This window comes from Diabrotica undecimpunctata, chromosome 8, assembly GCF_040954645.1.
Source record: "Diabrotica undecimpunctata isolate CICGRU chromosome 8, icDiaUnde3, whole genome shotgun sequence".
Classification (NCBI taxonomy): Eukaryota; Metazoa; Arthropoda; class Insecta; order Coleoptera; family Chrysomelidae; genus Diabrotica; species Diabrotica undecimpunctata.
In genome coordinates, this window is record NC_092810.1 from 129,281,219 (window position 1) to 129,307,044 (window position 25,826).

The 25,826-nt window shown below is 34.6% G+C and overlaps 1 protein-coding gene across 1 annotated transcript in view; it reads right to left on the reverse strand.

Moving 5' to 3' along the window:
* LOC140449111 (uncharacterized) overlaps positions 1 to 25,826 on the reverse strand; it is a 71,689-nt gene that overhangs the window by 11,596 nt on the left and 34,267 nt on the right. The window contains exon 5 of the mRNA XM_072542254.1: positions 16,304 to 16,619. Coding sequence (XP_072398355.1) covers positions 16,304 to 16,619 — 316 coding nt within the window. The remainder of the gene's footprint in view (positions 1 to 16,303; positions 16,620 to 25,826) is intronic.

The window sequence follows — 25,826 nt, forward strand, 5'->3', positions numbered from 1 at the left end:
TTTTATGTTTTGCCATTACTTTTTACTTATGGAGTATGTTTCTCATCTTCTCCAGACAAAGGGAGGTACTATATATATAGTACCTCCCTTTGTCTGGAAAGGATGAGAAACATACTCCATCAAATGGAAGATTGTAAATCGGCTGGTCTGTACGAAATAAGAACAGACCGAATAAAGAGCTTTACAGTCACCTGTGTTGACCAACTCAGCAGCAACGGGTTCTACACAGTAGCCTATGCCGACGATATTGCTGTCCTGCAAAGCAGTAAGTTTAAGATCACACTATGTGATAGATTACAAGTTGCTCTAAGAAGACAGAAATAGAAACCAGGAAAAGAAGAATCGCGGGCTTAATACCCCCAAGGATTCTAAACTACAGTCCAATTTTTTCTGACGAGGTGAAGTACCTTGGTATTCTATAATAGTTTACTCTGCTCAACTCACATACAAATACACAGAACTTTGCGTAAGAACTAGGATAAAGAATTATCGCTAAATGATGGAGTGTGAGATCTTCAAAACTCAAAGTCTCCAAGTTAATGGAGGTAATTCCGATCAATACATTCGATTTGTCGGTAACTAATTGATTGATTTTTAAAAATTTATTATTGCTCATTGACTCCTTGACCCATTTAAACATTTGTGGGGAATTGTCTCAGCACATAGTTACCATTGTAAGAATTGTTTTCCATAAAAATTGGTTCCTTTTGATAAAAAATGGACTAATTTTTGAAAAGTGGTTATCTTACCGAGTTTTAGATGGAAAAAAGTTTAGTTGGGATACCGGGTATATGGAGCATGAGAAAAATTCTGAGACTACGTCTGAATACAAGCAGCACAATTGAAAATAGAGAGATGGGAGAAAATACTATAAAAACAATAAAAATTGGGTAAAAACTTGTTACGAAATAACAATTGATAAAGAAACAAATGTTTCACGAAATAATTTACTCTCTAATAATCTCTAATATAGAAATAATTTTTTAATATAGTTTATTCTCTATTTTATTATTTTATTAATACTATAATCTACTTCAATATTACAAATTTTTTAGATTTGTCATGATTTTCTTATTCGAATTCCTGTTTATCTACAACTAAAAAGCAAAGAAATTAAAGCTTTCGTGAAAGTTGCAGTGGAGAGAAGTTCATGCCGACCTTGTGAGGCATTCCTACTATTTTGCCGTCCTAAATTTACTTACTTATTGAATTTGATTATTGATGGATACCTGTTAATTAGAACAAATAAAGTATTTTATTATCAAGGTATTATTATTACCTATTTATGAGGAGAAATTGTGAATTAAGTTAGCATTTAGTAAATATTTTGAAAAAAAGTAACACAGTTAGCCGTTTAAGTTATGGACTAAAAAAACATATTTGCATAATTTTGATAAAAACTAGACTGATTCGAGACGCATTTACAGACATAAATTTAATATAAAATTATAAAATAAACTCTTTATTAAATTATACACTTTTGTGAAATTCGTAGTCAATGTATAGTTAGTTACATTAAAAATCTTTTATTAAGATCTTAAGCCTCAACCACTTGAATATCATGTCTTAAATATAGCAAATCCATTTCAAAGCCATGAATTTAATCCAATATTACATCTCTCATACCTTATACATGTCAAATAGATGAAAGATTAGCAGACCCAAATTGCCAGGGGTGAGAACCTGGTAGTTACTGATACTGATCATACAGGTATCTTTTTTTTTTTGGTTGCTGAAAATATAATATTGAAACTGGGTTTAGAAAATCGTATATGTAGTGCTAAACATAAAGGTTTCTTTCAGGGAATACTAATTGACATTTGTTTCCATACAAAATTGCACTCATTCATAACTCCTCCAGCAAGTTCTGTTTTATATCATATTCAAAAATGAATTTTTTGCCTTTCCGAATACTTTTCCTGATCTCCTGTTTGTCTGTCATGGGCGTATAAACAAATCGCCTCGCCTCCGTTCCTGATCCACTGTATACATTATATGACAGTATAAGGCTGCAACCTACAATATCTGCATCTACGATAAACTGATAATAGAAAGGGTCATTGCCCTATACCATCAGTCAACCAGTTCTGTGTCAAATGAAATAAATATAAAAAAATATGTGTATAAGATGGAAGGCAACCGTATATACGTATTTCTGACTATTGGTCGTCTTCAGTACGGTGCAGCCAGGTTAGAAAAGGAGCATGTTAACTTGAGAAAGGATCACTACAGAAGCAATGCGACCAATTTATGGCAATAATTTTAGAAGACTCTGAGATTTCCAGAGCAACAACTAACACATCCACGAAAGAAGCTAAGCTACCTAAGGAAAGGAATGCCAAACGTTCAGAACGTTTCAAACAACAAGAAAAAGGTTAATGCGAGTTGACAGTAAAATAAAGGTAAACGGTATCGACATAGCTCTCAACAAATGAAAAAAATATAAAAAGAATATGTGTATAAGATGGAAGGCAACCGTATATACGTATTTCTGACTATTGGTCATCTTCAGTACAGTGCAGCCAAGTTAGAAAAGGAGCATGTTAACTTGGGAAAGGATCACTACAGGAGCAATGCGTATTGGTCGCAATTGGTCGGTAATGATTGAAGGTTGTAGATAAACTGGCTAAAAACGCACCAACTAACCCGATGTCCGAAGAAAGTATCATATTGGTACAAAACGATTTGAACTATACTTAAAACAAAAAATAATTTAAAAATGGTAATAAATTTGGAACAACACTCCATCAAGGCTATACGAAGTCAACAAATATCCATGTCTTTGGAAACCAAACAAAAAAGACAGAAGAGAGCAATTGACACTTACCCGTCTCCGTATCGGTCTTACACGACTTACTCATGACTATTTATTACAGCGAAAAAATAAACCAGTGTGTGAAGTGTGCAACAGTGTTCTAAGGGTAAAACATTTTTTAATACAGTGTCCCAAATATAACGGTGAACGACTCAAATATAGCATACCCAACTCCCTAAGAGATGCCCTAGAAGAAAATACAGATACCCAAAAAATATTTTCTTATCGTAAAGACTGTCAACTACTTCAAAAGATCTAAAACATACATTGTAATACACATATATACTATTATTGTAACCTAATGTAGATACACTAATTGTATCAACTGTCACATTAATCTAAATACGCTAATGACCCTGCGTGGTTGATGCGTTATTAAAATAAAAAAAATGACACCCAGTATACAAATTTAAATTGATATATTTTAAAACTTTTTAGCTTGTAATTTTTAGTAAATTTTTCAGTAATTCCAAAACCGTAGACACTTATTCTGTAATTTTGCACGTTTCTTAAAAATAAAGTTGAATTTGGAAGCATGCCAAATAAATACTGTATTTTTAAGCAAATATGTAGAATCGAATGATTTTGCATGTAAATTCAATTACTATATACTTTTAAATCGTAACATTCTTTTCTATAAAAACGTTGTTCCAAAACAGTTGACACCAAAAGTTCACGGAAATGTTTCATATTTCGTGCAAACTTTTTAAATAATACCATATATTTTTGGCAAAGCCTTATTGGCTGTTTTTTACCGAACGTAGAATGCTCGACTGGTCACGCACTGCTAATACGATTAATGTCTATCAGTTACGTTGCCAGAAGCTGTAAGATTCATGGTGTTTAAGGATATTAAATCAATCGTTAAACTGCGGTTTGTTTAGTGAATCCTTTTTAGTTTATTGGCAAATTATCAAATAAAATATCGACGTTGGTATAATTTTTCTTAAAGAAACCATGTGACAAAAAAAAAGAAATTGGAGAAGAACAAGTTGCAATACGATTAGTGTTATATATGTAATTACGTACAATAGCTTAATTTCGAGAGTGCGAGGATTCAGGGAAGTCTTTGTCACTAGATCTTTTATTAAATTAAAGTTGACAGTACTGAAAAAATATTCAAATTTTGACAATATGTCAAAGTAAATGCCATGAGGGATTTTATAAACAATAGAAAACTTAGTTTAAAACAGTGAAAAATAATTTCATTTGATGAAAAAACAACCAAATTCAAAATGGAGCTAGATTCATAATACAATATATACAGCTCAAGATGCCCTAGAGGCCCATGGCTTGGAATTTTTTCACTGTGTTCCTCCATTTTCGTCTGTCTATGGTTGCAATTTATTTATCCCGATTGATCACAATCTGCCATTCTCGCAAGATTGCCTAACCATCTAAGTCTCTTTGTCCTGACGATCTGGCTAATTTCTGGTTTCCCGTACAGGTCTTCGATCTCTTTATTTGTTCGTCTCCTCCAAACGTCTTCATAGTCTTTTACTCCCCCGAATATTTTTCTTAAACACTTCGTTCCCAGATGTTCAGCATATTTTCTTGATTTTTGTTCATCACCCATATTTCGCTTCCGTACAGGACCGTGGGTTGGATCACTGTTCGGTATAGTCTCAATTTTGCTTCTCTTGAGATATTTTTTGCGCTTAGTAGTTTGTGTAGAGCTCCGACCGTCTTTCTTTCTTTTGAAATTCGCTTTCCAATTTCTTGGCTTTCTTCCCCTTTACTTGTTAGGGTTACTCCTAGATTCTCAAACTCTGTCACCTTTTTGAATCAATATTCTTAACTCTCGTTGTTTGTGGTAGTATGCAGTTGTGTGCCTTTATATGTGGTCCTTTTAAAAAGTCACTTTAAAGTTTTAGTTCTTGCCATTAACACCAGATTGTCTGCAGGCTATGACCTGGCTTCTGTTGTCATAAATCATACCTTTCGTTCGTGTTCACGTCACGTAAAAGAAGAAGAATTGACGCCGTCTTCACGTAAGTCCCGCGGTCACGTGCGCGAAATCTGGGGAAATCTGGGTCAGGGGTCTGGGGAAATTTGCCATATTCTCCATAAGGCGCGAGCGGTTTTTCCCCAGAATCTGGGGAAAAAAGTGCCCTCAAGTGTCTACCTATCTACTCACTTTCTCTCATTATTGCCTCTAGCAAGAAATTGAAGAGTATTGTGGAGAGCGAATCTCCCTGCTTTAGTCCTCTTCTTACTTCAGATTTTCCTGATAGGCTTTCTTCTCTCCGTACTCTCTTGTCGGTCTTCATTTAGGTAATTTTTACTAGTCTAATCATCTTTTCCGGAATTCCAGTACTCTTAGGGCATGGTACAGGTGCCTTTTTATCACAGAAAACCTATAAAGAGGAGGCTAGCAAACCTTTTTTGAAACTTATAAAGAGGAGGCTCAACTTTAACTTTTGCTCTTACGTACTGCTCTAAATCGGTAATTTCAGCCAAATTCATGCAACATTACAATAATAGATTTCATGATGAAACCAATTTGAAATTTTTTTCTATCTAAAAGAATAAATTTTTCTCAAGCCTACGTATAGAAGTTATCACTTCAAATGACGTAAATGTAGCTCACTACACACTGTTATTTTGATTCTATTTTAACACATACTTTTGTGTTTACAACAATCCTCCCTAATAAAAAATAAAACTCCCTTAAATGTTTCGTGACTTTCGCTACCAGTTTTCATCCTCTTTTGTCAATGAATGCTATCGATAACATTGTAGCTATGTGATATTCAGTTGTCATAAATAATTACATCGTAAAAAAAGAGATTAATGAATTGCGTGCATTTAATAGATCGGCGAGATTATTTTTATCACGGTATGAACACAATCGAAAATAAGGTTCGGCTATTAAAGTGTAATTTTGCTTTTCAACTTTGAGGTCGAGTTATATAATTGTGTTGTGAAAATGGAGAGATTTTAAAAAAGTAAAATTAGAAACTTTTTTTAATTTGTATGAAATATTTATCATTTGTTTAAAGCCGTCTATCTGTGTATTTAATATTAAGATGATGATTTTGTGTCCACTGACAGAGATAGGGCTTTACTAAACAGTTAAAAGTTTCCCTATCTTATAAAGTGCACTTGTAGTGTATGTCCAACGTATTAAACGAAACGCTGTTTGGACGTGAATAAATATGTTTATGTGTGCTTCATAGATTATGAAAAGGCGTTTGACAGAGTAGGTTGCGATACTTGTGGTTACAGAGCACTGATTTTTAACGTCAACGAAACAGGTGTTTCTACCGTGCCCAAGAGCCATTCCAAAATTTTAGCATTGTGTGGCAAACGACAAATGACTTCTACAAAACGAGGTAAATTAATGACAACAATTGTTTGCTTTAGTGCTGTTGGCAACTGCATGCCTCCCATGTTTATTTTCTCAAGAAAGCGTATGAAGCCAGAATTACTTGACGGGGTCTCAGTTAGATCTTGGGGGAATGCCATGAATCAGGATGGATAAAAAACCACCTTTTTTTTACTCTGGTTAAAGCGTTTTATAGAATAGTCACATGGTACAAAAGACGATCCTATACTTTTGCTCTTAGCTGAACATGCCACACATGTAAAATCTGTACAGGTGACTGATATGGCCCGCAAAAAAGGTGGGATTTTGTTGTGCTTCCCTCCACATTGTACTCATCGTTTGCATCCGTTAGATGTAGGTTTTATGAAGCCACTAAGCACTTACTACAGTAATGAAGTGAAAAAATGACTAAGAAGCCACCCAGGTCTTGTGATGACTCAATTCCAGATGGCAACACTATTTGAACTGGCATATGTAACTGCAGCTACAATGACTCCCGCGATAAAAGCATATAGATCAACAGGAATCTAGCCTATGGATCTGAAACTGAAACTACAAATAATTCAGGAAATCCGGAAGTTGTTCTATGCTCTACAAAATTGTCTTCCAGCGTTTAATAATTCTCAAAATAATTCTCAAGTAATTAAATTTACTGGTGAGACACGTCCGCCGCTAACAGAAATAACTACCAATCTGTCAACTCGAGAACAAAGATCTCCAGATTTTAAGCAAAACTCTCCACAACCTGGATGTTTATGGATGAATCACCCAGGAAAAACTTCTTTCAACATGTCTTCTGGGAAAATTATGCCTTTTTCGAAGGAAAACCGTACAACTCAAAGGCCGATACTTACAGAATGGCCCTATAAAAATGAGCTTGTTGCATCAAAGGCAACCAAAGAGAGCAAAGAAATGAAAAGTGACCAACATTATAGACTTAAGCAATAATAAACCAAATAAAAAAAGAAACAAAATAGTCAGAAAACCAAACAAAATAAAGGAAACCGATGGGGAAGATGCTGAATACATTTACTGTGTTTACTTATGGTCACCGTCGACGGAGGGTTGGATACAATGCATAAAGTGCAAGAGTTGGGCACACTTGCCCTTGTGAAGAAGAAGATGACGGGGCTGATCAAGCCATACCTGTATGTACCATATGCTTTTTTGATTAATTATTATGAGGCTTTTGATGTCATTTAATTGTATATTTTTTTGAGTTTAGGTGTTTAATTTTGTTTTAAAAAAATGTTAATCCATTTTATGTCGATTTATGCTGAGTATATTCGTAAATGTTTAATTTTGTTTAAAGTTACTTGTAACAATTAAAACTGTATATTTTGACGAAAAATATGTTCACAGACATTCATTCTATATCATTTCTATAAAAAATTTCCCACAATGCCCCACCTGGTACCCGAATGTATCCCGTTGTATGTGGCAAAGTGGGGTAAACTTCACTCTGCATGAGTTTCGCTCTGTTAGTCAAACTGTAACTACTTAAATATGAAATAGTTTGTTAATCAATTATAGATATGTTGTACAATGAAAAAAAAAATCTTCATAGCAACCCTAATATCATGATTTCCTGAAATATCAGGCATAGTATCTTGGGTACCCCACTGTTCCTCCCTCTCCCCTTACAGACAGACACTTAACATAAAAGCTGGATTTATAATTATACCATAAGTATTTTAAGATATTTTAATGGATGAATGGTATAGAGAATATTATTTCCTGTAACTGATCTTCAAAACCAATATATTTACCATTCATTGCTAAATCACTACAAAGAATAGACGTCTTAGGAAAGTTTATGTGAAAAAATAAGAAAACTTTTTACAATTTTTTGGTTCAGTTGATATAATTACTATTTCAATAACATCCAGTATAATTAAGATGTGCTTATACACCATTAAAAGAGAAGCAAATAATTCAACCTTAAATAATTTCTCAATATATTAAAATGTTTTACATCAATTATCGTGCACCGATATCATTTCTAACAGAAAACTTGGAACATAGCAATATTAAAAAATATGGTTCGATTTTTTCTGTCCATATCTCGGAAATTATCAAACATTTCACAAAGCGAGCAAAGAATGGTGCCAGTAGAGGTGTTTCGACACAAACGAAACTTATAAAATTCGCCCTAGCTGCGCCTAAAATGGAAATTGGATATAATAAAATAACGAGAAAATTCTCCAGGAAATTAATATTCGAAACTTGTGCTGCCCCTCAAAAATATCTTTCATTCAGGTAGCTTTCATAAAGAAAAAATTATATTGTGATGGTTAAATTTAAAAAATTTAAGAAGACATTTTTGCGTCTGAACATTTTTAATGACGCTGAATAAAAATCTGGAATTATTTTAGTCTTAGACCGTCGTGAGACAGGTTAGTTTTACCATATTGATGACTCGTCGCTGCTCAGTACGAGAGGAACCGAAGGTTTGGACATTTGATTGACGCACTTACTTAAGCGAGTAGTGGTGCGAAGCTACCATCCGTGGGATTATGCCTGAACGCCTCTAAGGCCGTATTCTTTCTAGTCAAAGGTGGCAGCGATATCTCTTGGAGTTCCGAGAGTCGAAAGGCTCAAAACAATGTGACTTTATTAGGCAGTCGTAGTTCGCTGCGATTGTCACATGAGCCCTTATTTCCGTTGATATTATCGGTTTACGGTAGAATCAATCCTTGCCAGTAGACCAGATTTTAAGACGGACGAACATGGGTATTATAATCTTTTTGATGTTGGAACTCGGCATTGTCTGTAAGGAAAACTGTTAAAAATGATATAGAAAAGATAGTTAAGATTTAATTTCACGTATAGTGTCTCTACTATTTGCTTAACTCGCGATTATCTGAGTCCCGACTAACCGAGCCTCTGGATTATCCGAGGTAGTGATTGAAAAGAACACATTATGTAATAAATTAGCTTAGAGAGCGAGATCAAGTGAAAGCGTGTGCGCTGGCTGTTGGTACGCTGAAGAGATGAGTCACTAGTGAGTGTTATTGTTCTAGCCCTTATGCTTTTACTGTCGGCCTCCCCACCCACTCCGCCACCCGTCAGTTTGAGTCATCACAGCTAGCTATTCGGTTCGTCCAACTGTAAGCTCTTACAAGTTCATTCATGTATTCTTTTTGTGTAGTTTCTATGTAACTTGAAGTGCAATATGAGTTTAAAACGTAAACGACTTGTGGTTTCTTTAGAAAAAAAATTGCTATAAAACGCTTGGATAAGAGTGAGTCAGTAAAGAAGGTTGCTGCTGATCTAGGTGTCGCAGAAGTGACTGTGGGAGATTAAAGACGTAAACGAAAAGATATTGAACAATCAGTTAATAAAAGTGTGAGTGGTGGAAGTGATTTGCTGCGGAAAACTATAAAGAAAGGAGAATACCAACAGACTTCTGAAGCCTTATTTTTATGGTCTTCTAATCTTCGAGGGTTGAGAAGTCCAATTAGTGGCCCCATGCTTCAAGCTAAGGCTGCCGAGTTTCACAAACGATTTAAGAATGGCGAGGAAAATTTTACTGCAAGTGATGGTTGGCTCGACAGATGGAAGAAGAGATATGGCAAGCAATAACTGAACATTTTGGGTGAAAAATGTTCGGCCAATTTATCTTGAAATTGAGCCGTTTAATTTAAAATTGAGAGATCTCATTTTAGAGCATGGCCTCACGTCAGACCAAATCTTCAATTGGGACGAAACGGGTCTCAATTTCAGAATGCTTCCAACCAAAACATTGGTAGCTTAAAGTGAAAAAAGTGCGCCTGGATACAAAAAACGCAAAAAACGAGTAACTCTTCTGATGTGTAGCAACTCTTCTGGATCCTTAAAATTAAGACCTCTACTTATTAGAAAATCGAAGAATCCAAGAGCTTTTAAAAATATTCAAGTAAACCGCCTACCCACCATGTAAAGGAATCAACGTAGTGCGTGAATTGATTGCCAAATTTTTAAAGATTGGTTTTTTGACTAGTTAGTTTGCGTTGTTGAGGCCTACTTAAAAAAAAAGACCTATCAAGAAAAGCTATTCTTCTTTTGGACAACGTGCCATCTCATCCAGATGCAAGTTCGTTGGCTGGCGGTGACATTAAAGCTGTTTTCTTGCCACTAAACGCACATCTCTCATTCAACATCTGGACCAAGGAGTTTTTGAGGCTATGAAACGCAACTATCGTCGAAGGCTTTTTCAAGTGTTGTTGACCTAGTTAGGGTATCTTATAACCAAGGATGTGTCTTACTGGATAGCTTCAGCGTAGGATGATGTGAGAGTAACAACTTTGCAAAAATCATGGCGAAAGCTTTTTCAAATTGCAGCGAAAAGTGATGGAAAAGATAACAATAACTGTACTGCTGAAATAGTAGACCTCGCTAATCAGTTACCAACGAAACTGCCGATAAATGATGAAGACGTCAACGAGTGGATTATGCAAGATCAGCAAATGAAATTGACTGATGATGTAATCGCCGACATGGTTATCAACCCACACAATGTCTCTGCGCATGACACAGATGAGATGGTCGAGAAAATATCTCACTCCGAAGGATTGAAGGCGATTGGAGCTGCCCTCGCCTATATTGAGCAACAGGAAGAGTCAACCCCTACCGATGTCCTTGATCTTCAGCGTTGGCGCAACATCGCAGCGTTAAAACGAGGCCAGAAGTTGACGCACAAATCTATCTTCTTCTTCTTAAGGTGCCGTGCATTTTGCGTAGGCGTCCACCGTACATCGTCTTGTCAGGTGAGATGTTAAATAGTCAGGATTAAATAATTCTGGTTTTAGCAACATTGCGAAGCATTTCATAGCTGTGGATTCCTGTCCATTGTCGAATATTGCGCAGCCATGACATTTTTTTACATCCCAGATCTCTCCTACCCTCTATCTTCCCTTCGAGTATCAGTTGCTGAAAAGTATATCTTTCTCCTCGTAATATGTGTACCAAGTATGCAGTCTATCAACAGATCTATCAAAGACTTTTTTAAAACATGAAGATGATCCAGTACGTAAATGTTTTCGTATCTATATATTTTAACTATGTACTCTGTATACAGGTTTAGATACTCCAATTGTACATAATAAACTAATTACATACGTCATAACTTTTGAATTTTTCGTTTATTTTATGCAAATAGCCGATTTCCGCGTTATCCGACTTTTTCGGTATCCGAGCACGTATTATATGTAAAAATATTTGTGTATTATAATACACAGTTAATTAAATAATAATATTTTATATTAACTATTTTCGGTGTACAAATAAATTGTTATTTATATACTCTTACAATACGTCATTAATAACAGTATTTATATTTAAATTAAAATTTTATTTATAAATATGTATTCAACAAAATAGGATAGCCGTAACCTTTTAATATTGAAGTTATTGGTTTGTAATAGCTAAAATAAGAGACAAAAATATTTGCGGATCATTTTATTAATGCATCTGAAAAAAAAAAAATAGAGCCAATCGATGTATTATGCAGTGGCATATATAAATCGATACAAAGTGGCCTATATAGAGATAGAGACTATCCATACACCAATACGCATCACACAAAATATTCAAACTGTAGGTTTTATCTACGTCACAAAAAATTAGTGAGATACAAAATAGTCTCCAAAGTGTAAAGGCCCGTTTTCACACTACGTCTTATTGTACGTTTTGTTGGATAGGACAAATCCTATACAATAAAACGTGGCACGTAAACAGCAAAACGTACGTCTTGTCGAATCGAAATGAAATCCAAGGTCAGATCGTAGAAATGATGGGAGAAGCATAGTTTTGCGAGAACCCCTAGGATAAAACGTTACGTGAAAATACATGTTCAGATAAGTCGTCCGATCTTGACTTATTTGACGACTAGTTCCACTGCAGTTCGCTTCATTTTTCTTAAAAAAACCTAATAATGTCAGATTTGCGGCAATGCATCTACGATTTTCTCGGGGAATTTATTGAATTGTATGAAAGTTTTTAAGTAGTTCTGTTTTAAAACCAAGTAGATTGCATTACAGGTTTCAGGAATTATTTGGCTTAACGCTGGTTTGGATATTATGGTTGTGAACTCTAAGTCCTTGACGCTGCGTCCTGTTGTAAGATATCTGATAGTTGCTGTGAGTCTTTCATGGGGTGTAATGGCTTTTCTTAAGGTGTCTTATTTCAATATGTATGGTGTTACCAACTCTAGCAATTCACAATAGTCTGAGGTGTCCATTCGCAAATAATTGCGCCAGTCATCTGGTTCGCCCTCTCAGTTCTTTTAGTAACGAGACGTGGGAATACTGGCTTCTTTTTAGAAGCCCACTCTCCTGACCATCTTGTCTTTTCCCTCCTCATCCCCTTTTTCCTCAGTCATAGTATCGTTATGGTTGAAAAAATAAAAGAAAGCAGCCGTGTTTCATCCATAATAAAAAAAATCACTAAACAAACTTCACACAACTCAAGACTCTGAATTAGAAATGAGGTAGAAAACGGAAGGAAAAACGTAGTGTGTATACACTGGACAAAACGTACATTTTGTCGTACGTTTTATATGACCCACAAAACGTACAATAAGACGTAATGTGAAAACGGGCCTTAAAGGCCGGTTTTCACGCTACGTCTTATTGCACGTTTTGTTGGATAGGACAAATCCTATACAATAAAACGTGGCATGTAAACAGCAAAACGTACGTCTTGTCGAATCGAAATGAAATCCAAGGTCAGATCGTAGAAATGATGGGAGAAGCATAGTTTTGCGAGAACTGATAGGATAAAACGTTACGTGAAAATACATGTTCAGACAAGTCGTCCGATCTTGACTTATTTGACGACTAGTTCCACTGCAGTTCTTTCATTTTTCCCGAAAAAAGCCTAATAATGTCAGATTTGCGGCAATGCACCCACGATTTTCTCGGGGAATTTATTGAATTGTATAAAAGTTTTTAATTAGTTATGTTTTAAAACCAAGTAGATTGGTTTACTTTATTATAATGTAATACTACAACTAGGTAACTCGAAATTTTGTGATTTTGAGTTATCTACCGTTACCGATACAATTTTTCACGCTCTTTTAAATACTACAACTAGGTAAGTTCTATTCCCATTCTATACATGAGGATCCAATTACACAGTAATAGCTATTTCATCAGAAAAAAAATTGGTGCTGAAAGTGGTCATATTGAAATTAGCTTTCATTAGCAAAATTTTAAAATATAAACATTTCTTTAAACTTAATTAAGTAATCTTTATTTTCAGATGAGAATACTGAAGTCCTTCCATACACTTCTAAACAACGTTTTAATGATTCGGAAACAGATTCGGATCCCTATTCGCCTGATCACTCGGAATATAATCCGGACTCTGATGATTCTTCTGACAATGAACTTGCTCTCGGAAATGGAACTTTACAAACTATTAACAACGACTTGCATGACATAGAAGAGTTGAAAGAAAAAGAAATGAACAAAATTGGGAAAAAAATATTGCAAAATCAAGAAAACAACGCGGTGAAATATACTTATCTTCTAGGAGTAAATAGGTACTAGGAGTAGTTATGAAGGATGCTTGTTTACCTACCTGTAAACGAAAATACACAGAAAAATTTTCCTATAAAGACAGATTGTCGATTTTTCCAAGATATTACCAATTAGAATCCTACGAAAGAAAACGAGACTTTATTATTGGCCATACAGAAAAGAAAGATAAAATGACATACTACAGAACAGTACAGACGTCAGAAAACCATTTTATTCTATTTACCTAAAAATTCTAATAGAATCCAGGTTTGTAAAATAATGTTTATCAATACCATGGGAATTCGAAAAGAAAATGTAGACATAGCTATGAAAAAGAGAACTGAAGAAAACACGACTTTGGTAGACAATCGGGGAAAACATACAAAAAAGATCACGTCACCTGCTATCCTGGCAAATGTAAAAAACCATATTGAAAAGTTCTCTGTTCTCTGTCAGTTTACATTATTGCCGTTCAAAAACACAACGGAAATATTTATCCTCAGTCCTTAACATCACTCTTATATATTCGTTATACAAGAAAGAATGCAGTGAGAACAATCAAACACCAGCTAATTCTGCCATTTATAGAAAAGTATTTTCAGAGGAATATAACCTTGGCTTCTACCGACCTCGTAAAGACCAGTACCGGGTTTGTATGGCCTACAACTCCCCCTTAAGCGATAAAGCATCTATGAAAACCGAATATCTCGTTCACATAGCAGCCAAGAACAGAGCCCGTGATGAAAAGAGATTAAGTAGACAGTTGCCGGAAAATTCTAACGGTACACTCATAAGTTGCAATTTTGATCTTCAACAAGTGCTTTTGGTATCAAATGACCCAACGAATAACGCTTTATTTTACAAGCAAAGATTAAAAGTATTTAACTTTACCATTTATAATACAGTCTCTAAACAGGGTAATTGCTTCATGTGGACAGAGGTTGAAGGAAAACGAGGCAGCTGTGAGATTGCCACTTGCTTATACCAATACTTTGAATCTTTGCCGGAACTAGTAACTCAGGTTCAATGTTTTAGTAATAGATGTGGTGGACAAAATTTAAATAAAAACGTCGCTAGTATGCGATTAAGAGCTGTTCAAAATATTCCATATTTTGAAAGCATTGAACTAAACTTCCTAGTTTCCGGCCATAGTGAAATTGAGTGCCACTCCATGCACTCAGCCATCTCAACAGAGTTCAAAAGAGCAGGCAAAACAACCACAAGACTGGAAAACAATTGCTAGATGTGCCCGGAGAAAAGGAGATAAACCGTACATCATTCATAACATCACTCACGAACAAATATTGGATTGGAAAAATCATGCGGGTAAAATTTTAATTTTCAGAGGTAAGGACGAAAGTGGATAGCAAGTAGCATGGCAGAAAATGTGTTGCATGTTCTTTTCTAAATGCGAACCATCCATCATGAAATTAAAGAAATTTTAACGAAGAATTTAGAACCTTAAATTACCAGAGAAGGTCAAAATCGACTAATAATATAACTACAATAATGCGAAATTCATTGTATAAGGAGAGAATCCCTATTACTCTGGAAAAATACAAGGATCTTTTGACATTGTTTAACACCAAACCTCTCGCAATTCCTCTGGAAAATAAGGATTATTTTGAAAACCTGCCTTTTAAAGCAACAAGAAGAGAAGTATCAACTGAATCTGACATAAGTGAGACCGAGTGAAAGAAAAATATTGGTTATAATTATTAGTTCTCCTACTTTTTTTATTATATTTTGATCAAAATATATTAATAATTTTTTTTGTATTAAAAAGTTGTACTTATTGCTTAGTCGTCAACTAGGTATATTTAATTTTGTTTTTAATTTTAATTACAACAACTAGATATCTTGTTTTTCATTAACAAAAAAAAACTAAAACAAATCTTTAGAAGACTTACAATAATTCAGAAGTTAGATTTATTTCAACTTAATGCTATAATTAGTCAGAAAAAATTGATTTGCTGTAGTACAGCACGGTTTGTTTCTTTTCAAATTCAAAACTGCTCTCCTGAAAAATAGCAAATCTTGAATTACCTAATTGTAGTTTTAAGGGGACGTTTTGATAGTTTATAATAATAAATAAATACCAAAGTCGGTTTTAAATTTTTTTTATATTATATAATAACAAACTTAACGGTATATTGATAAAAAAAATATAATTATTTCACTTTAAATTTATAGCATTCTATAGCATTCTTGTAGCTGCGCTATCTACCGTAAAAAAGCAACATCATAATAGGCGATAAAAATAATGTGTATATTAGCTAATGTTATTACTGTGAGACCAGTTCTAGCAAAAATTAGAAGATTTTTCTGTAGATGACGTTAGTAAAGGATGCATTGTTACATTGTAGAGATCACTACTTGATCTACAGGCTATTATACAAGGCTTTCCAACTACTCAGGAGTAACTTAAAAAAACATCCATGTTGATCACTATTAACCAAGTAAATCTTCATTCCTAAGAAGTTGAGACGGTTTAACAAAATAGCTACTCGTAGCTCCTTTCAATTTTTTTTTTATTTTATACCTACAGATAAAGCATAATTACGTCTATTCAATTATCATACTAAAAGACACCTAAATTCAGTGCTAACAAATTGATACGTAAAAATTAAATGTTTGATTGGACAATTAAACACTTACCAGTATAACTTCGTAGACCCGAAGGACTGGACCGAGGTCTACTACTACTCGTACTGCAATTGCTATTGGTACTTGTACTACTCGGACTCCTGCGCATTTCAGACTGAGACCTACTATTTCTTCTTCTCGTCCTCTTTTGCGTACTCCCAGACCGACACAACCCAGTAGGGCATTGCTCCCCTAAGGCACATTTTCCTTCACAAATCGAACGGGACTGTAACAGTTCTTCGTAATTATTGAGCATCAGAGCACACTGCTCTTGATCCCTATATACTAACGCCAGACTAGGATACCTTTCTTTTAAACGTCTTCTTTCCTGAAAATATGAAAATCGATCAAAATTACTTAAGTACCATATTCATCTACATAAATACATATAATCATTACAATGAATTGTTTATTAATTTGTATACACATGTTTAAATTGCATTCAGAATTTGGCTGCATGAAATTATTGCTTAGACATTTTTTAATCTAAGGAGCTACTGGTACAAATTAGTGAAAACTGTCATATACTATTTTCTCTATACCGTTACCTGGTCGTTACAATACTACGCCTGGTCTAGCTACCTTAATGAGGATCCAAGAACAGCACACCGTAATGAACTGTGCAATTTTTCAGCTTAACAATTACGTTTCTTTAAGGTGGTCTTAAAACAGATCGTTATCTATGATGGATATAACTCCTTCGCCTTTATTCATGGTGCCTGATATACGCCCAGTTAACGGCTTTCGGCCTCTTATATACCCTTTGCCTCTTTCGGTTATAACGATAAGGTGTAGACGATAGGAGACGAACAGATTAGGTTTATGCCAAAAAGGAGGACAACGAATGCCTGGTTTGCTTTGAGACAGTTGATAGAGAAATACAGCGAGAAGTAAAGAGAACTAAATTTAATATTTGTAAATCTTAAGAAAGCGAAATACACAATTCCTAGACAAGAGATATGGAGATGAATGAGAGAGAACTGGGTTCCTGAGAAGTACGTAAGGCTGGTGAAGGATATGTATGATTGAGCGTACATAAAATTAAGGACTTGTGTCGGAATGACTTGCTTCAAGGTTTTTCACTGAGTCTCTACCTGTTTAATCCTGTTATGGATTTACTGAGAGAGAAACTAAGAAACGAAGCTTTTTAATAAATGCTCTTTGGGGATGTTATTGTAATAGTAGAGGAGAGCAAAGAAATGTTAAAGGAGAAGATAGAGGGATGGAGAAGAGCTATTAAAGTAGAAGGACCGAAGGTTAGCAGGTCGAAAACGGAGTATATGTAGTTGAAAAGTACAGGAATGATTCGGAAGATCGAATTGCTGGGGTGAACAGTAGGACGGGTAAGAGAATTTAAATACCTTGGCTCCTACATAATAGAAAATAAGACACTAGATTCGGAAACTGCGCGCTGTATATAGTCTGGATGGTTTTACTGGAAGCGAATGAGCGGGGTATCCTGTGATCGAAAAATTGATGAACGCTGAAAGAAAAGATATATAAAAGTGTAGTGAAATCTGCGTTGGTGTACGGTGGTAAGTGTTATGTTATGGTGGATGTTGAGTAAGACTAAAACGGACAAGGTCAGGAACAACGTGATTGGGGAAAGAGACTACAGTTAGAGAAAATATTCAATTACAAAGACTGTAATGGTTTAGTCACATCAGATGTAAAAATAGGAACTATGATGGACGAAGGATAGAGCTGTTAGAAGTTTGTGTAAAGAGGTGTGGAGGAAAACCAAGAAGACGGTGAAAGGACTGTATGGCAGAGGACTTAATAGAGAAAGGATTACATGAAGAAGACACAATGAACAGAAATGGGTGTGGAAACAAAGTAAGGAACAGTGACCATTAAAAAAAAGCTGAGGTAGAAGAAGAAGATAAGGTGTAAACATTTAACGATCAGCCGTAATATTTAAAGATAGCTCTATGGCCAGTATACGGTTTGGCTTGTAGCTTCCCTTACATCTAGCATTAATAACGATTCAGATGAGGACTGTTTAAGAGATACATCATGTGTGCAGCTTTACGATTGTCGTTTTCTCCGTTCTAGATTGTAAGGTGGCCTCTTCTTCTTCTTCTTCTTCTAATGGCGCTACAACCCTTTGTGAGTCTTGGCCTGCTTAACAATTCCATTCTGCCCTGTCGGATACTTTCCTTCGCCACTGCCTGATGTTCATGGTTTTAAGATCCCTCTCTACGTCGTCTATCCATCTTTTACGGGGCCTTCCTCTTGTTCTGTTTCCTTGGGGCTTCCATCTCTGGACTACTTTTACAGCTCGATTATCTGGCATTCTTTCTAGGTGACCAAGCCAGTTTAGTCTTTGTGATTTTACAAATCTGACAATATCTGCGCTCTGCATTAGTTCATCCAGCTCGTGGTTCATTTTAATTCTCCACGAACTATCGCTGCATTGGGTTGGTCCTAATATCTTCCTTAGTATTTTGCGCTCAAATATTCTCAGTTGATTTTCATCAGTGGTTGAGAGGGTCCACGTTTCACATCCATATGTGACCACTGGTCTAATTACTGTTTTGTAGATTCTCAGCTTAGACTCACGATTCAGTAACTTACTTTTCATTAAGTCTTTGTATGCATAAAAGCACTTATTACCGCTAAGAATCCGTGCTTGTATTTCTTGACTGATGTTGTTGTTGTCATTTATTATTGAGCCTAGGTAGGGAAAAGTGGAGGCATATTCGTAGGTATGGTTGTCTACCTTCAGATTCTCATGTTCATTCGATTTTGTGCACTCCATATATTTTGTTTTGCTTTCATTTATATATAGACCAAACGTAGCAGCTTCTCGTTTCAGTTCTATGACTTTTTCGCTCAATACCCTTTTGTTGCGGCTTATTATGGCAACATCATCCGCATATGCGCATATTTGCATAGATCTTGTATTAATACAGCCGTTTACATCCAGTTTTCTAACAACAGCTTCTAAAGTTAGATTAAAAAGTGTAGTTGATAAGGCATCCCCTTGTCTAACTCCATTTTCAATATCAAAGGCCTGCGTCATATCTCCATCTATTCTCACCATTGCTTTGGAACCCTCCAGAGTCATTCGTATAAGTAACTTATTGGGTATCCCTAACATAGATAGTTGATTTAACATCTTTTGTCGATCTACTCCATCAAACGCCTGTTTGAAATCGATATAGAAGTTGTAAATAGGTATGTTATATTCAACACATTTTTCATGTATACCTCTTAATATATGTATTTGGTCTATAGTTGACCTCTTTGGTCTAAAGCCACATTGGTATTCACCAATAATCTCCTCCGAAAACGATTCCAGGCGGCTATATATAATTCCTGTCGTTTGTCTCCCCCTTTGTATATAGGAAGTATGATTCCCACTTTCCAATCTTCTGGGATGACTTCTAGTGTCCATATGCGGTTGATTAGTTTATGGATACGCCTCCATAGCGCATGTCCACCATTCTTTATCAGTTCTGCAGTTATTCCATCTGTGCCAGGTGCTTTGTTATTTTTTAGATGCTTTATGACGTTTATCGTTTCTTCCAATGTTGGTTGCTCAACTAGTTGTTCTGCTGTGTGGTGAATTATCTCTTCATCTTCGTTTTGTTCTTTTTCTGGGTTTAACAGCTCTTGAAAATGCTCCTTCCACCTTTTCATTATTTCCTCTTTCTCGCTGATAATTGCCCCTTTTTTGTCCTTGCAAACTGTTGATCTTGTTATGTATCCTTGGGTGCATTGCTTGATTTCCTTGTAAAATTTTCTAGCCTCTCTTCTGTTATTATAATCTGTAATTTGTTGTATTTTTCTATTCAACATTTCTCTCTTTTTCCTTCTGCATATTTTCTTTGCATCTTTTCTGAGTTCTTCATATGCCTTTCTATTCGAGGCAATCTTGTTGGCAATCTTGGTCAAACCATTCCTCGTTTCTTTGGCTTGAGGTTTCACCTAATGTTTCCTTTGCCATATTTGTAATTGTCGTTTTGATGATATTCCATTCTTCTTCAATGTTGTTTTGTTCTCCTCTTTCATTTAATATTACTTTTATTTTCTGCTGGTACTTATTCTCCTTTTTAGGACTTTTAAACATATATGTATTCCATTTTCTTTGTTTGGCGCCTCTTAATTAAAGAGGTGGCCTCTTAATTTTTCTTTTTTGTTTAAAGTAAATATGGTGTTCAGTTTCCCAAAATTGTATTTTAGAAGTAGGTCACTTCGAAGTAGGTCACCTTTGTAAGTAAGTCACCTCGAAGACGTCGATGTTCGAATGTCCCTAGATGAGCCATGGACAGTGTATCTTCACAATAGGGTATTACACGACAGAATGCGAGTCTTGTGCTTTACGCTGAACATTTTTGTGTAAGATCTTATTACTACTGAGATCTGGACTCCCTAACTGTTTGACAAACTCAATAATAGATCTGTTGTATATTGATTAGACTTAACTAACAGAGGTCAGAAAAATGCGTAAAACATTTAGGGATCAGAAACAGTTTCCAGCCTTCCTTATTATTTGAGCCACTGTTTTGCCGTTTTTATTAGTGTAATAAGTGTAATAACAATCAAATATTACTTATTTTTTTTTAATATTACATCCTTATGTTTTCATTTTTTAGATTTCTAAGCTTTGTTTTCTTTTTTTAATTGTTATATATAATATCTTTTAAGAAACTTTTCAAAAATAAAAGTATAAACAAACTATTAGTATAGTTATTCTAAACAGTTCAGAAGAATATTTAGTACTTAATAATTTGTTCTGACTTTAACATTTCGAAATTCGCCAGCACAGGTTTAATTTCTCTAGGAGCATAAAGAGCAAAGCTCATTTATTTAAAGATACTTTCTACTTTGTCTTCTCGTGTCTTTTTAGTTCAAACTAACAAGACTGGGGAAATTTGCTAATTAATTTATGTTGTAATACATCACTTACGGAACTCCGTTTTCGGAAATAAACTTTGAGAACGTTTCCGGATACCTAACATTATATAAACTACTCACAGTCAGGAGAAAAAAACTTCTGCAATAAAATCACCAACACAATAAAATTAAAAACATTCTCTTCTACTCAATACTCTAAGGGAGTGCTGCATTAGTTTTTACTTATCTAATTAGAATGGTTGTTTGTAAGAATATTGGTAGAAAACTAAGAGCTCAGGTAGCATTTTTTGTTTATTTATGTGGCATGTTTATTATAAAAGTGTTATTATTTTTTTGATAAGGAGCTTTATGATAATGTAGTAAAACATCAAGAAGTTTTGTATACCTATTTAATCTTTACTAGTATCAAAAAATGATCACTGGGAACGCTTTTCGAAAGAAATGGAACATGATTTTTACGGTCTGCAAAAGGATATATGGCGCTTCATAAGAGGTCAAAGAATGGAGGTAAAAGAACTAATAGAACCAAAACACATAGAAAAGGATAAGTGGATTGACTAACCAAAAAAGCTCTAAGCAGAGGCAGAACAAACGACGCGAACCGGAAACACCAGAAATTACTACAAATTAAGAACTTAATAGAAATGTACAGGAAGTTCGAAAAATACTTGAAAAGCTGAAGAACAAAAAAGGAGCAAGTAAAGACGGGATACCAAAACGAATTACTAAAATATTGTGGAGCAGCAATGACAAAACAATTAACAACATTAATTATTAAAATCCGTAAAATAATTTTCGAAACCAATTAGTTTATGGATTCTAATATCAGATGTCGCTATTTGCGTCTATACGAAGCCATGTTAGAGTTGATTCCTAAGACAGAAAAGATTTATTTTCACTTTTAGAGTGACTGTAAATAGCCGTTCCGAAGAGCCCTTTTAGGGCGAAATACATATAAGCGGATACAGACGCACTGTACGTGAAATCAAATCTTAACTGTCTTTTTCCTCCCATTAATTATTAAAATTATAAAACACAATAAAATACCGGAAGAACGGAGAACGAGAGAACTAATTTTACTATTCAAAAAAGGAGATAAAAAACAGCCAGAAAACTACAAACTTATTAAATATTACTCTAAAACTTACAACTAAAATTTTACAAGTACTAATAAATCAGAGGATAAGTTTAGCAGATGAACAACAGGGTTTTCGTAGTGGAAGATCGTGTACAGATGCAATATTCGTTATAAAGCAAATTACTGAGAAATCACTAGAGTATAATTGACCAGCATTTCTATGTTTGATTGACCTAAAGAAAGCGTTTGACAGAGTAAGACTCAAAGATGTAATCCATCTTCTGTATAATAGAGAATGTCCCCTAATTATTAAAAAGACTATCGAAAACATCTACCAAAACAACAAAGAGGAAGTCAGAATAGATGGACAACTTACAGAACCTATAGAAATAGGCAGCGTAATAAGACAAGGGGACTCATTGAGCACGATGCTTTTTAATTCTTTAATTTGATCATGTACATGTACATGATCAACACTTACATCAAAAGCGTTAAAAAAGAAAAGGATACAGAATGGGAAACCAAAGAAATAAAAATACTTTGTTACGCAGACGACGCAATATTGATACCCTAATATGAAGATAGTCTGCAAAGACTGGTCCACAGATTTAACATAAGAGCAAAAGAATTTAATATGACAATCTCACTTCAGAAAACATAAGAAATCAAGTACAAACATCAAATAGACTGGCAGGATGCCTTAATAACACTATATGGCGAAACAGACACATTAACACTGAGATGAGGTCATAACTTTATAAAGCCAGTGTAAGATCAATAATGACATATGCCTCAGAAATAAGACCTGATATAGCCACAACGCAAGGGCTACTGTAAAAGCAGAGATGAAAGTACTGAGAAGAATTACAGGAAATAAGCTGAGAGATCAAAAGAGAAGCGAAGAAATTAGAAGAAAATTTAACGTACAGTGTATAAATGAATGTACACAAAATAGAAAAAAAAATGTAATTACCACATAAGCAGGATGGAGGAGACCCGTGTCGTCAAAATAGCAAGAGATAAGTCACCAATCGGCAAAAGAAGTATCGGACGAACGCGCAAAAGATTGAGTGACAACCTTCCAAAGAGGTATAAACTTGCAAATGAACAAGCAAAATTGCTTAAAAAAAGGAAGAAGAAGAAGAAGAAGTTATTACGAGTACTACAATATAATAAGGATCATCATATGGGGGAACAGTGATGACTCCGCGTAATTTGCGAAGTAAATGGAGTAATGTTTTATTACGAGTACTGATTAACTCTTGACTACATGGAAAAGAAAATGCGAGGGCATGCGAGTACCGGTACGAAACGAATACCTATATACGTTAAGCTTTGAAGACGATTAAGTAGCTATTGCACAAGACCAAGAAGACCTCAGTTACATGATGAAGAAACTACCAACTAAGAATATACCAAGGTTGGCCTAGATATTAACTTCGCAAAAACAGAGTACCTATCTACAAGTGAAGAAGATATAGAAGATCTACATATTGACGTCAACGTAACAATCAAAGGAAAGGATAAATTCAAATACTTGGGGTTTATAACCACGAAAAAGGCAACAACAGAGGAAGAAAATAAGCAAAGATTAGGACAAACAAGAACAAAAATCCTACAACTTAACTCAGTATGGTGGGATAGACACCTAAATATGAAGAGAAAACAGTTATAAAACAATAGTGCGAAGTATTATGACATAGGGGGCTGAAAATTGGATTATAAACAAGAAAGACAGCAGTAAGATAGTAGAAACAGAGATGTAATGCCTGCAAAGATGCTGCGGAGTAACAAGAATGGATAGGAGAAGTAATAACGAAATAAAGCAAAGAACATCAATAGAAAGACATACTAACATATATAGAATAAAAAAGACTAAAATGGTATGGACAAGAAGAACTAGCGACAGCAGATGGATAAAGAGAATAACCAAATGGAGCCTCATAGGAAGGAGGAAAAGAGGACGACCCCAAAGATCCTGAATGAACGAAGTAGACGACGCCATGAGTAAGAGAGGCCTAATGATGGAGAATGGGACAACAGGGAGATATGGAAACGGTTGAGCGAGGGAAGTCAGTAAATACTGTAGAATCCCTGAGTATATATATAGATATATATATATATATATATATATATATATATATATATATATATATATATATATATATATATATATATATACATATATAATTAACTACCAAAGATTTCTATTATTAAAAAAGTTCCCCGATTTCCTCTCTATTTTGCTTTTATAACCTCAAGGTTGGATTACTCATCGCCGCGTTCTAAGCCAAGTATGTTCATAAAAAAATCTGAGTGTGTAAGGTTGATTTAAAGCATACGAAATGTTATGAAATAAGACACGCAGTATATTCGATACGTGTGCTCCAGTTTTCTATTGAAAACAAATATTTATTACGATATAATATTTTTAATACTTTTAATATTTTTGAATTTTGTGATACATGGTATACAGCCAGCTATATGAATTTAGTTACCTGATGGATTTCTGAATTACATCAGTATTTGTAAGATAAATCCTTTATTAATTTGTAATACTAAAATACATTAAGCCCATAAATCACAAATCAAAACTTTCCAGATTTACCCATAAATTGGTTAGTTTGAGTTTCCAATTTGTTTGCTTTGCTAACTATGATTTATATTCATCTGAAACCTATCTGAGGAAATATTTAATCTAAGTAGCTGCACGTGGAGAACTAAATCAATATCAAACAACATCGACTTGGAATTGGGAACAGTTTTCTTAATCGAAATAAAGGATTATATCATCAATGCACACAACCGAAGCAAAACATTTCAATTAATGAAGTTAAATTTGAAAACTAATTGAATTGTAATATGGTTTAGTTATTATTCAGTATTGGAGTTGTGAAGAAGCTAAGAAATTTATAAATGAAACAGTGTAGGTAGTATCTATTTTACTTCTGAGAATTTACACCAAAGGGGTTGGGCAATGATCGATTAGCAGACATACTGAATGATATTCTATCAGAGAACAAAGTCATAATAGGAGGTGATTGACAAAGAGAATGATGATCACTTCTGAGAATTTACACAGTATTGGTTTGCTGTAAGATTCATGCGGACAGTCAAATCGTTCACTCAGCTATTAAGTTAATATCTCCTAAAAGGTCTAACCACTTGTTTTAGCTTATTTATCAATTTTAACCTACAGAACAGTACTTACAACTATCTTCAACTAATTATCTATCTTCTACTTATCTTCAGCACGTGTTATGTCCGTTTTGAAGTTTGGGTATCATGATTGTTATTTGTATCTTAGATACAGCTACACATTTGATTGGAGTAACAACCAAACCACTCTCTTAAATTTTGCAGCCAGGACATATTTTTCTTTCTTACAATTTTTACCTGGATTATGTTTCGTAGAAGTTGATATTTATCTTCCCGCATAACAGGTCTAAAATACTTAAGTTTTAAACTTTTGATGGTCCACAGTAACATTCTTTTATTTTTCACATTTTTTTGAGTACCTCTGCATTTTTTATTTGATCAGTCCAGCGTATTTTCAATATTCTTGACAACACTGCAGTGAATTTATACGTTGGG